At 42.7% G+C, this 12,419-nt stretch overlaps 1 protein-coding gene across 1 annotated transcript; it reads left to right on the top strand.

Moving 5' to 3' along the window:
* The first annotated feature begins 5,479 nt into the window (after positions 1 to 5,479).
* On the top strand, positions 5,480 to 6,173 carry LOC112872968. Its single transcript, XM_025936003.1, has 2 exons — positions 5,480 to 5,813; positions 6,157 to 6,173. Exons 1-2 carry the CDS (start codon positions 5,480 to 5,482, stop codon positions 6,171 to 6,173), a joined length of 351 nt encoding a protein of 116 aa, XP_025791788.1.
* Positions 6,174 to 12,419: the final 6,246 nt, after the last annotated feature.

The raw sequence follows: 12,419 nt of genomic DNA, 5'->3' as shown, positions 1-12,419 counted from the left end.
ACTCACTTAACCCGAATGAGCACGGCATCGTCAGTCAGCTCCTCTGCACACATTCAAGATGGATCTTCAGCGCCCATGTACTCGAAGCCTAGCGTATGGCGCTGTTGGATTGGCTGGATCCGGCGTTTGAAGAAGGAAAACATCACGGATGATCCGGTCACTTCTATTTCTTTATGAGCTGCTATGGTGGCTAGCAACTCGTCGACTTGGTCCATGTCTCCTCTGGAGTGTGGGGACCAATGGCAAAGCTTCGGTCAACTCCACGGATGGTCCAGGGGAGTTGTTTCTTTTCACCTTCCCTTCGGTTTCCCTTTCCGCCAGGGGGCTCTCGCTCTTGGTCGTTTCATCGCTTGGCCGAGCTTCGGATGCTTGAGCCTTTTTCGCTTCTGCTGCGGCGCTGGGAAGAAGGTGGTCTGGTCGGGGATGTCAGGTTGTGGTGGACAGCTCCGGTACAACTCTGTGTGTCCCTACAGAGGATTTTCAGTTAGCAGTTGCAGAACAACAGAACTTATTCCAAAAGTAGTCGAACACTTACCGGTTTCGGAGGGTTTTGTGCAGAAAATAACTCCGGGATGTAGGGAACTGCGTTCACGTCCAGCAGCACTCACTTGACCCGAATGAGCACGGCATCGTCAGTCAGCTCCTCTGCACACATTCAAGATGGATCTTCAGCGCCCATGTACTCGAAGCCTAGCGTATGGCGCTGTTGGATTGGCTGGATCCGGCGTTTGAAGAAGGAAAACATCACGGATGCTCCGATCACTTCTATTTCTTTATGAGCTGCTATGGTGGCTAGCAACTCGTCGACTTGGTCCATGTCTCCTCTGGAGTGTTCGGTGTTCCACTCTGGCCTCACGACAGGGGGTTTCCCTGAAATTTTTAGGAAGCGGGGGGCATGGTTTCTGATGTAGAACCAATGGCTCTTCCATCCAGGAATGTTGGAGGGGAATTTATAGGAAATGTACCTATCGCCGGCTTGTTGTCTAAGCTGGATGCTGGCACCCCCTACAATGGATGGATTTTTGGAAGTGGGTTGCGGTTTTACCCAGAAAAGAAAGTGGAAAAGATCCCAATGGGATTCGATTCCAAGAAAAGCTTCGCAAAAGTGAATGAAGATAGCAATGTGGCAAATCGAATTCGGGTTGAGGTGGTGGAGCTCAAGCCTGTAGAAGTAAAGAAGGCCCTGGAAGAAAGAGCAAGAGGGGAGGGACAAACCCCGTTCAGCAAAATGGTAAAATGAGACAATTTCGTCCACATTTTCCATAGGAAGAGGTTCGCGAAAAGAGGGGCGCCAGTTGACAAGACTTTTCTCCTGAAGCAAACCCTTGGAAACAAGATTCATGAGTTCGTTGTTGGAGCACTTACTGTATGTCCACTCTCCAGATGGCGGCTACAACTCCTTCCACTTCCCATCTTTCTCGTGGGATCTCTTGGGCGCCATTTCCAGATCTTCTTGCCACGAGTTGCTCGGGGGCTGCTGAGAAAGGGACGGAGAGATTTGGCTAGTTTTGGGGTTCTCCAAGGGGGTGAAGGTGGAGCGCGGCTCTGATTGGGGACTCGGAAATTTCTTGGCGGATTGAAGATTGGAAGCACGGATTTTACCTGGTGTTGCCGCGAGGTTAAAGAACCAGCGGCCGGTTACAGGTTTACTGTTTCGAAGTTGAAGAGCCGTCTCAGGGAATATTCCGAAGATGAGGGGTCATTTGGTGGAGTTTTGGATAAATTATTCGATTAATCATTTTTTCTGGATTAATTGTCCCGAAAAAAGAGGTTTTTCGAATTCTAAATTTAACTTCCATCATCTGTACCATCACACCAATTGTTTAACATGGGAATATTTTTTTTCACTGCTTGCCATGACCTTTAGATCCTTATTTCCAAACCTGAAAGATTTGGATTCAAGGCTCAGAAGCTACGGGATACGTGGCATCGACTACTTATTTTTCGAATTTATTCGAAAAATAAGAAAGGAACATTCAAGACTAATGTGACCCTCAGCCTGATTCTCTGATTCAACCTAAGGCTCGGGGGCTACTCCATATAGAGTGCGATTTTTCAATCGCACACCATACCAAAGAAGTAATTTCGGGGCATGAGCACCTCATAGCTTCGATGCAGCTAAGAAAGTACTCGAAGAAGAACTTCAAGACGAAGCTTCAAAAGAAGCCGAAGACTACTTCAAAAGTACTCGAGGAGCCTGCAGTACTCAGCTACGAAGAGCTCGGGGGCTTGTCAGACCTGGGACTATGGGACTGTGTACATAACGTAGTTTATTCAGGATTAGGGGATAGGACTTGTCCTATACCTTATCTGTGTTGTACTCTACTCATATGCGGAGTAGGACTAGTCGGTACAGAAGGAAACTACTTGAGTTGTACTCGAGTACCATTCCTTGGCTAGTATTGGACTAGGATTCATGTAACCCTGTCCTCCCGGATATATAAAGGCGGGCAGGGACCCCCTCAGAACATAACATCAACACCCAAGGCAATACAAACCACCATACAGGACGTAGGGTATTATGCACATCGCGGCCCGAACCTATCTAAACCTTGTGTTCCTTGCACCTTCGAGTTCCTGATCTCGGCGTCTCCCAACCTAAACTTACCACCTCGGGTATACCCCTCGGTGGGCAGCCGGTAAAACACTGACAGTACTAATGTAAACGTGTTGTATCATATATTGTCCGTTGTTATTATATTTGCCAACAACATGATATGTGTGTCTAGAAAACCATAGCAAATCAGCATATCCAAAAAGTCTCTCCTCCAAACAACTTTAATTACACAACATATCAAATTCAATGTAACCCAAAATATTTAAAGAAGATAAAAACTGAAGCTCATCTTTATCACTAGCAATATGAATAACATGTCTACTTTCAGCACAAGCGTTGGGTTCCAAAATACATATAGCATGATTATTCATTTGTACAACACAAGCATTGTCACAAAATTTATCTTTATCACAAGGAATAGGAAGCGAGTCATGTTGTGACAATATGAATCAAGAGAAGGTTCCACTAACAATTGCTCTATGATAGCATGAATTGTGGAAAAAGTTCAGCACATCAAGATAATTCTCACCTTCCGTGAGTGTAGCACCATGGGCATTACCTGTGTTCTCATTTTCAGCAAGAGTGATAGGTGCATTGTGAAGTGATGGTTCTGAATTTGCACATGAGGTTTTGTGCTCCTCATTTTCTTTCGCATCATCCTTATCCTCTGGCTTTTGTTTGTAATCCTGCAAAAGGTTAGGCATAGCAAGAGATACAATAATAGGCTGATCCTCTAACTGATGCACCTCATCATATGAGCTAATTATATGAGATGGATTAGCAAAAATTTCTCTCATAATAAATTTCATATCATCCCAAATTTGAGGTTTATCTGATGGACTTAAGGTCTCCCACTAAGTTAAAGCAGAATCTTGCGAGATACTAGTTGCATTCTTAACCTTCTTCCTTGCGCATATAAAACGATTAGCAAATATTTTATCTATTTCTATCCCACTCAATATACTCATCAGCACCAATGCCATCATAAGTTGGTGGATATGAACAACCTGTTATTTTTAGAAGACAGCAAAAGACAATACAAAAGTATTATCCCTAGAAACTACTGGGACTGAGAGGTGGAAAAGTGGACTACAATATCTCAAGCAGCTTACCACCGTCTTGCAAGTGTTCTTATCAAACCAACAGGGCGGCATAATCCGTTGTAAGCTTGAGTGTAACCGTTGCAAGATTAACCTGTACTGATTAGAAGTATTGTGGAGCTTTGGGTAGGCACAATATAGAATTGCAAAACTGAAAAGTAGTCCCAAGAGAGCCTATGTTGCAGGACTAAACTTGTCTCGGACCTAGTTCGGATACAACTTGCCCAAAGACTCAAAGGATGCAAGCTATTCTGAATTTTTTTTTTTGCTTTTTCTTTCTTTCTAGGTGCGGTTTTTTCTTCTCTTTTCCTTTGCACCTCTTTGCCATTTAGTTGTTTTCTTTCAGAATTGTTGCAAGACATAAAATTGGAGCTGAAAGTATTTCTACTTTGCAAAGACCCTAGCTTCTTTTTCTCCTCACACCAAAAACAGTAACCTATAAAATCAAATTGCACTTTACTTCTTGATGCATGCACAAGGGTTGGGCAGCAATAGAACTATGTGGAGATGAAAACTGAATTGCAGTGCACGATGACAAGCACAGACCCAAACAGACCTTAAACAAGACCTAGACCTGACGAATACAATGACACACATCCAAATTTTAGTTCCTATAAAATGAAGTATTACCACATAGGAGGTAACAGTATTTATATATTTTTAATTCTTAAAGTAGAGAAAATATAGGAACTAACTTCCTATTAGATCTAACCTCCAAAATCATATAAGGTGACAGTTTCAACGTGACACACATCCATATGTGCATGTTGGCCGTTTAAATGTGGATGTAATAAGTTTTCCCTAATTGTCACATGGGTGTGTTGTAATATCTTTTCCCTAATTGTGGTATGGGTGTGTTGTAACATTTTGTTCCTAACATGACATGGGTGAGTTGTAACATTTTTTCCTAACGTGACATGAGTGTGTTATAATATATTTTTTCATAATTCGACATAATAACACGTGACATGAGTACTAACCCAGTGTTTGATCAAGAAAATAATAGATACTTCACATGCTATGTACTATGCATGTGACCCTGTTTTTTTAACGTGACTCAAAAAACAAAAATATGGCATATGTATGTTATATTTTTAAGATATATGTGACCCTATACACGTGACAATTGTTTTGAAAGATATATATACATACGTGGAATCAATCTACCTGATTTACAGCCAGATTAGATTTAGATCTAACTGAAACATAACATGTTTGTGCACTTTTTATTATTCCAACTGACAACAAATAAATGTGACATATACGTGTAGATTCAACAACCTCTGAGCAAACAAGGGGAGCAATCCACGCCAGAGTCCACCTGCATGAATGGCCGCATGCATGATAACCGAAATAGCATGTAATATCCTTTTTACATTTAATTAATTTGGCTTATCTCTTCTAAAATTCAAAGGTCCAGATTTATTGAACCTCTTACCTCCTAGGAGGTAATTGGAGTACTGTAGCAAGGCCCCCCCTCAAATACATCAAAACCTCCCCAGTCGAATTCCCATTTGATGACCTTCTCCCTTGTGGATTCTTGGATTTGGATGTAGAATTGGGTGAGGGATCGCAGGCCAGGCGGCAGCACGCTTGCCATTTTGGCAATGACTTCACGCCAATACCTTAATTTTTAGGGTTCACACCCTTGGCATTTGCCTGAACACTAGCTTGACCACCGTTAGACAAACAATAAACCTTTCTAATCGCCGGACACTATAAATACTACCAAGTGCACGCAGCTTCACACCATCACCACTGCAGCAGCAGCAAGGCCTTATTGATCAGGAGAGTTTATATTTCCCTCATCATATCCACCAAGATGCCGCAGCTCGTCTCTGCAAGCAGCAGCCTGGCTGCAACCACACTCCTCCTGCTCCTTTCTGCAGCTGCCGCGGCGGCAGCAGCGCCACTTCAAGCTCAGGCGGGCACGGCCTGCCACAACGACATCATCGCCCTGCGGACCACCTGCTACGAGTTCGTCCAGGAGGGTGGTCGGGCGCTGCCGCCGTCGTCCAACTGCTGCGCCACCTTGATGGGCCTCACCAACGTTCCCTGCGTCTGCGACTACCTTGGCTCCGACTTCGACGTAGACCTGGACAAAGTGTTCTACGTCGGCAGGCACTGCGGAGTCGCCATCCCCAGGGGCTGCGGAGGTGGGTAGCTTGCTTGACTTGGTGACATGGCATTTATTGTGGTTTGATAATTATCTCAAATCAGTTAAACCAGTAGAAGGAATACATACACACTAGAATAGAACAACACTACAGCCAGCCATACACTAGGATTTTTCAGATGAAATGTTCAACTGAATGACTATGTAACAACAGGTCCAATTGAACAGAAGGGAATTGTTGGATCATTCAAGCCATAGAGAATGAAATACAGTCTGCAACTCTGCATGTACGTGGATTATTGTAAATCCCATTTTATGATGACCTCTTCTATTGGCCAAAATAAAATATTGGAAATTTGATTGTATTTTCCTTCTTATTGCAGATTTAAAGCAGGTCTGAGACAAGAGAACCGGCGGAATGGAGAGGTTGCACGACATACGCAAGGCACCTAGTAATGCTCGGATCGATGAATAAAGTTGGCCAACATTTAGTTAGATGATGATCAGATATAAGAACTTTATTGTTGTTCACCTATATAGAGCTAGCTGTGATTAGCTCGTCATCACCTAATGTGATTCTGTATCAAAGCCAGATTCAATATATGGCTCATGAGACTGTAACTGTCCTATTGGCTTCCTATCTATAGTCCGATTTCACGTTTTCCATTGAACCAGAACAAATGCTTACACAAAACACTACATATACACAATCTCTAAAGACCTAATTCCCGTGAACTTCCTCAATCGTGATTGGGCCACATCGTCCAGAAACCAGTTCCATTGGATCTCTGGCAAATTCAATCCCAGCCATCCATTGCCATGGTCAATCCCGGGCTTCGATCTCTAAAGTTTCCCGAGCTTTCGCGATGGCTCGACGGCCTTCCGAGCTTCATCCCTGCCTTCCGAGCTTCATCCCTACGGCTGCGACACCGTCCAGAATTTCGGACGCACCCCTCGACTACCGTCACAGCCTGCGGCAACCTGCTGGAGCGCCACAAGGCAACAACGGCTCTCGACGAGTTCTGCAAGATGCCGGAGGATCCCGCGTCGCGATGCGTCCGGCGTGGTGCCCTCACTCGTTAACCTCACAATTGATGGCCCTCACAGAGTTAGCCGATGTGCTCAGCCTCCTAGATAGCGGAGTGCTGCGAGGTGCATCAGGGGCTGTGAGGATCGTCGGTGCGGTCTCGGTGCACGCGGGTGTTGGCAGCAGCAGCGATACCCATGCAATTACAAGCAGGCCATGCGCATGCTCGCATTCAATTGCCTTCGCTTAGGGAGCAACGAATTGTGTGCTGGCCTCATGCTACAGAGAAAATCTTTATCTTCTTATTTTTTCCTATTCATTTCCCTTTCGTGTCATGCTACAGAGAAAATCTTTATCTTCTTATTTTTTTCCTACAGACAAATTAGTAGAATTCAGATTCTATTCTTATGTGTGAACTTGTCGATTAGAACTGCTTCCATGTTTAAGAGAATCACGAGATCAGCCAATCTGAAAATATTGTCTGTAAAAGTTTCCTTGATGATGAAAGTCGATATAGAATGCCCTCGATGATAATAATATGCGTAATCATTAAATTTCTGAACATTGAGTTTAGAAGAAATGCATCTAATAGAATTAATCTGCAAGAGAATGTTATTCCCCTTCTACAGTAAAAGCAGGGCGAAGCCGTTTCCGGCGTTGACTCCGACCGTTCCCCTCCCTCCGACGGCCTTTTGGGCGCCGGAGTGGCCGGGGGTCGGTGCGGATCGACGTCGTTTGTAGCTTCTAGGTGTATAGTCTAGTAGCCTATGTTTGCTCATCGCTGTCGTTAGCGATGGAGCTTAGGGTTCCGACGGTGGCGCTGCCACTGAACCGGCAAATAAAGTGCTTCCGGACCTTCTCCGATGTTGATGGCGGTAGATCCGGCGTCAGCTTCGGCGAGGCAGCTGCGAAGCTTTTGGTCCTCCATGGCAATTCCGGCGAGGTGTTCGTCGGGGCTCGCCCTGTGAGGTTAGTCTGCTCCTTTCTTGTGAAAGATGGAGGCTTGGATTTCCCTTCTATGGGGCTCTTGTCTTGGCTACTGCTTGATGCCGCAGCTGTGGACTTCTTGTGGGTCGTCGATTCGGTCGACGGCGCGGGACTCTTTCTCATCCAAGGTCATGACGATGACGGCCGATGCGCGCCAGAGTGGAGACGTCTTGCGGCTACAAAATGCTGGAGGTCTCGTCGGGCACCTTGGTTGAGCTTCTCTCCTGCCTGTCGTGCTTCTTCTCCGACTCCGGCGGAACTAGAGGAGGTGCGATGTGCGAGGATCCAAGGATTGCATAGTTAAATTCTATGTTTGTCAGGGTCCTTTTTGCTTTTTTGCACAACTGGAGAATGTGTCCTGAGGACTTGGCTGTAATTTTTACTTTCTCAAGAGAGCTGTCTGTAAGATCCTGGCTCTGTAATTAATGGGATCCAAGCTGCGACAATTTAACTAATCAAGACTACAATTAAATTGTTTTGCCCAATGAAACAATGTAAAAGAACTTCAATAATGTATAACTTTTGTCACTTGCAGAAAAAATATTCTAGAGTGCAATTAAATTATCTGTCTCAACAAAATGAAAAAGAATTTCAATAATGTATAATGTTGTCACTCGCAGAAAGATACTAAATAAAAAGAGAAATTTTACTATGGTTGGAATAAATGAGAGTCGTTTATCGTGGTAAAAATAACGGTTAAGATATAAAGGGTATCTGGAAAATGTACTAAATCTTTGTGAGCGGTACTTAAATAAGTGGAACCAGTACAGACATTAATTTATTTTTTTAAGTCACATATTAAATCAACGGTCAGCGATGACCAAACAAAAACGACACCGGTTGGTACCGTCTCGTACCTTCCAACAGTAACAAATAGTGTTTATAGTAATACCTCGTATAGTTGCAATTCTGTGCATGCCTTGAATGTCAAATGGTGTTGCTGGGCTTCCGATCCAAGTAGAGAGTAAGCTGCTATGGTTCGGCTGGCCTTACAGGTTATAATATGTATGTCCAAATTCTACATTTATCATATGCTTGTACCACTTTATAATAGCCTTGCCTGCATCACATCACATATTTTACACTAGGTATTTTTTTAATGAACTGTAACAGTCACGATCCTTATGATTGTGTGGAAAGAAAGACCAATTCAGTTCAGAAACCTGACAATATTTTCTTCTATGTAGCAGCATGTGTTCTCCTATTCTGGCAATGCAATTTTTGTAACTGTCTTTCTCCCTATTAAGGGCTGACCGGAGTTACAAAGACATTGCACCATTCCATTCTACAGGTAAAGAATTCTGATCTGGATACACAAGACATGGTGACCTGATAATTGTGCCAACTCAAGTTCTGTTCTTTACATCATACATAGGTTCCAACAACAATTTTTTGTTTGCGGATTGAAAGAAAATCAAAGAGGAATGTTGCAAATAGAGAATTTGAAGGCTGAAACCGGATGCTTTAAAGGTTAATACTTTGTATGCATCTGTTTCTACTTGCATTATTAAAAAAGAGCATATTCTTAAATGCTCTTTTGCTCATTCCACTACTAGAAAACGGGCTAAAGATCCGGGCTAAAAGTAGCAGCTGCCGTTGTAGCCGGTGCAGGCATCAGTATCGGGTGCAACGGCGGCTTTCCAAGAGAGGACCTTTGGCACTGGGTCGTGCCACAACCCAATACCATAGGCTACGCGGGGCCACAAGCGCGGGGTCGTGGCACGACCCGGTGCCTATGCATAGGCGCCTATGCATAGGCACCGACCTATGCATAGGCACCAGGTCGTGCCATGGCTCGGTGCTGATACCTCCAGCAGCATTAGTGCTGGGTTGTAGCATGACCCGGTGCTAATGATTGACCATTTGCACGGGTCATACCATGATCTGGTACTAATGCTGTTGCCTATATATAGCAGCCTCCCTCCCCCTCCACGAGCCGCCATGAACTCAGCACTTTTTATGGCAGCCGAGCAAGGGGAGGGGAGGGGAATTTTTGCAATTTTTTCTAAAAAGTTAGAAATTTTCTCCTTGAGCTAGCAATTAATTTTTGCAAGTAATTTAGACGTATTTAGATATTGATTTAATTATCTTTTAGATGTATATACCATGTGATTTAGATGTAGTTATAATAATTGGTATACATATTATGATTAATTTACTTAGACACTCTAATGAGGTGGTTTTAGTATATTGAATTTTAGGTTGTAATTACGTATTCTGAAATAAATTATTTTGACACTCTAATGATGTATGTATGGTTTGTTTCTGAAAAAAATTCGTGTTCCTTCCAACATAGACTTGGGAACATTAAAATCTTTGAGGCTTACACTAAAACCCTTGAGAAGTAAAAATACCGTGAACAATGGCTGCGGCACATCCAGAAACTGAAGAACCTCTCCTGGACCCTTATCAGAAAGAGATAGGACACCAAATCAGTGAACTAGGCATGCATGTAATTTTTGTTAAGATCCAACTTTATAAATGATGTTCTAAAGTTGTATCTGCCTAAAGATTTTGTACATGACTCCTTCACTGATTTGGTGTCCTCTGTTCTGTCTAAGAAGGGTTCAGGGGAGGTTGTCCAATTTCTGGATAGGCTGCAGCCAGTGTTGATGGAATCTTTAATTCTCGAGGATTTTAGTGTCAGCCTGAAAGATTTTAATGTTCCGAAGGCTATATTGGAAGAAACACAGATATTTTTCAGAAACAATCAGTCATATCTGAAAGTCTATTTGTGAGGATGCGGTTGGAAAAAAACTGAAGAGTGTCAAAATAATTCAATTTACTTTTGCATACACTTATTTATTTTGATGTACTTAGCAATTGATTAAGTTTATTGTTATTTTTACATGTAAACCCTGACTTAGAAATTGATTTAGTTTTTTACTTATTGATTTAGTTTATTAATTATTTAGATGTACTTAGATGTACTTGTGTATTCAATTATCGTTTAATGAGTAATTAATATTTAATCCATAGAAATGGCTTTGCAACATGATGCATTAGAGCACCGTGCGTCCGCTCGGGCATCGGTACGCAATCATTTGAAACGCACCGGGTATTCCCTTGAGTTCCGCACTGAAGAGCGTCTTGGACTTGTTAGTGGTCGTATTTGTCATTGGATTAAAAAAGCATTTGATTGCCTTGCGCTATGTAATGCAAGGCACAAATTTGAGTGTGAATTGATATCGAGTTGCATGGTACGGATGACGATCACGAGTTGATGGCTCAACGTAATGCAAGGCGCGAAGTGTCGGAGATGGTAGAAATTGACTGTTCGATGTTGAGAGTTCGCGAGGCGGTTCGTGAGGCATCGGTCAATAGGTCTCGTGAGTAGTTTGTATGAGCATGTAGTTTATTCGGTATTTTTGACCTTTTAATTAATCATGTTGTGTAATGGATAATTTAGACCTTTTAATTAATCATGGTGTGTGATGGACATTTGAACCTTTTAATTAATTCATGTTGTGTGATGGATATTTCGGACCTTTTAATTATTTGTGTTATTGTAATTATGAGAATTTATTCATATTATTGTAATTATCCATTTGAACATAAGCAATTAGTAGACTTACTCTTTATTTTCCCAGTTGAGTTGGCAATGGATGTACAACGCCGACTCGTGTTCAATGGAGTTTATTAATGGCGTACACGAATTCATCGATGCGGCCAAGAAACACAAGCATGACTTTCGTTGTCCATGCCGAATTTGTAAGAAAGAGAAGAATTACTCCTGAACAAGAACCATTCACAGTCACTTGTTCCAAAATGGTTTCATATCCAACTACAATGTTTGGACCGAGTATGAAGAAAGAGGGATTATGCTGGAGAATGATAAAGAAGAGGAGGATGACATTCCTAACTTTGTCGAAGATTATGGTGCCTTCTTTGAAGATACTACAATAGGTGAGCCTGAAGAAGATGCTGAAGCACAGGTTGCAGAAGATGATCTTGGTCAGATGTTGTGCGAAGTAGAAGAAGTCTACGATACTGAAAAGGAATCCAGAGATTTGAAGCTTATGTTGGAGGACTACAGAATATTTTTGTACCCATATTGCAAACAAGGGTACAAAAAGTTGGGTACCATATTGGAATTGCTGCAATGGAAGGCATCAAACGGTTTGTCTGACAAGGGATTCGAAGAGTTGCTGAAACTCTTGAGGGTAACACATTGCCTAAAACAATGTACGAGGCAAGACGTGCTGTTTGTCCTCTAGGATTGGAAGCACAGAAGATACATGCATGTCCTAAGGACCGCATCCTCTATCATGGTGAGAAGTATGAAAATTTGGATGCATGTTCGGTATGCAAAGCATGTTGGTATAAGATCCCTAAAGATGATCCAGGCGATGTTGAGGGGGTGAGTTCCAAGAAGAGAGTGCTTGCCAAGGTGATGTGGTATTTTCTATAATACCATGTTTGAAACATCTATTCATGAACAAAACCAATGCAAAGTTGATGTGATGGCACAAAGAAACGAGGAAGCAAGACAATATGTTGAGACACCCCGTTGATGGATCCTAGTGGAGAAAGGTGGACGGAACATTCCCAACTTTTGCAGATGATGCAAGGAATGTAAGGTTTGGCTTAAGTACAGATGGCATGAATCCTTTCGGTGAGCAGAGCAGTGGC

Source organism: Panicum hallii, chromosome 9 (genome assembly GCF_002211085.1).
Source record: "Panicum hallii strain FIL2 chromosome 9, PHallii_v3.1, whole genome shotgun sequence".
NCBI classification, from domain to species: domain Eukaryota; kingdom Viridiplantae; phylum Streptophyta; class Magnoliopsida; order Poales; family Poaceae; genus Panicum; species Panicum hallii.
The sequence above is the reverse complement of the archived record's forward strand: the minus strand, read 5'-3'. Positions and strand labels throughout refer to the sequence as shown.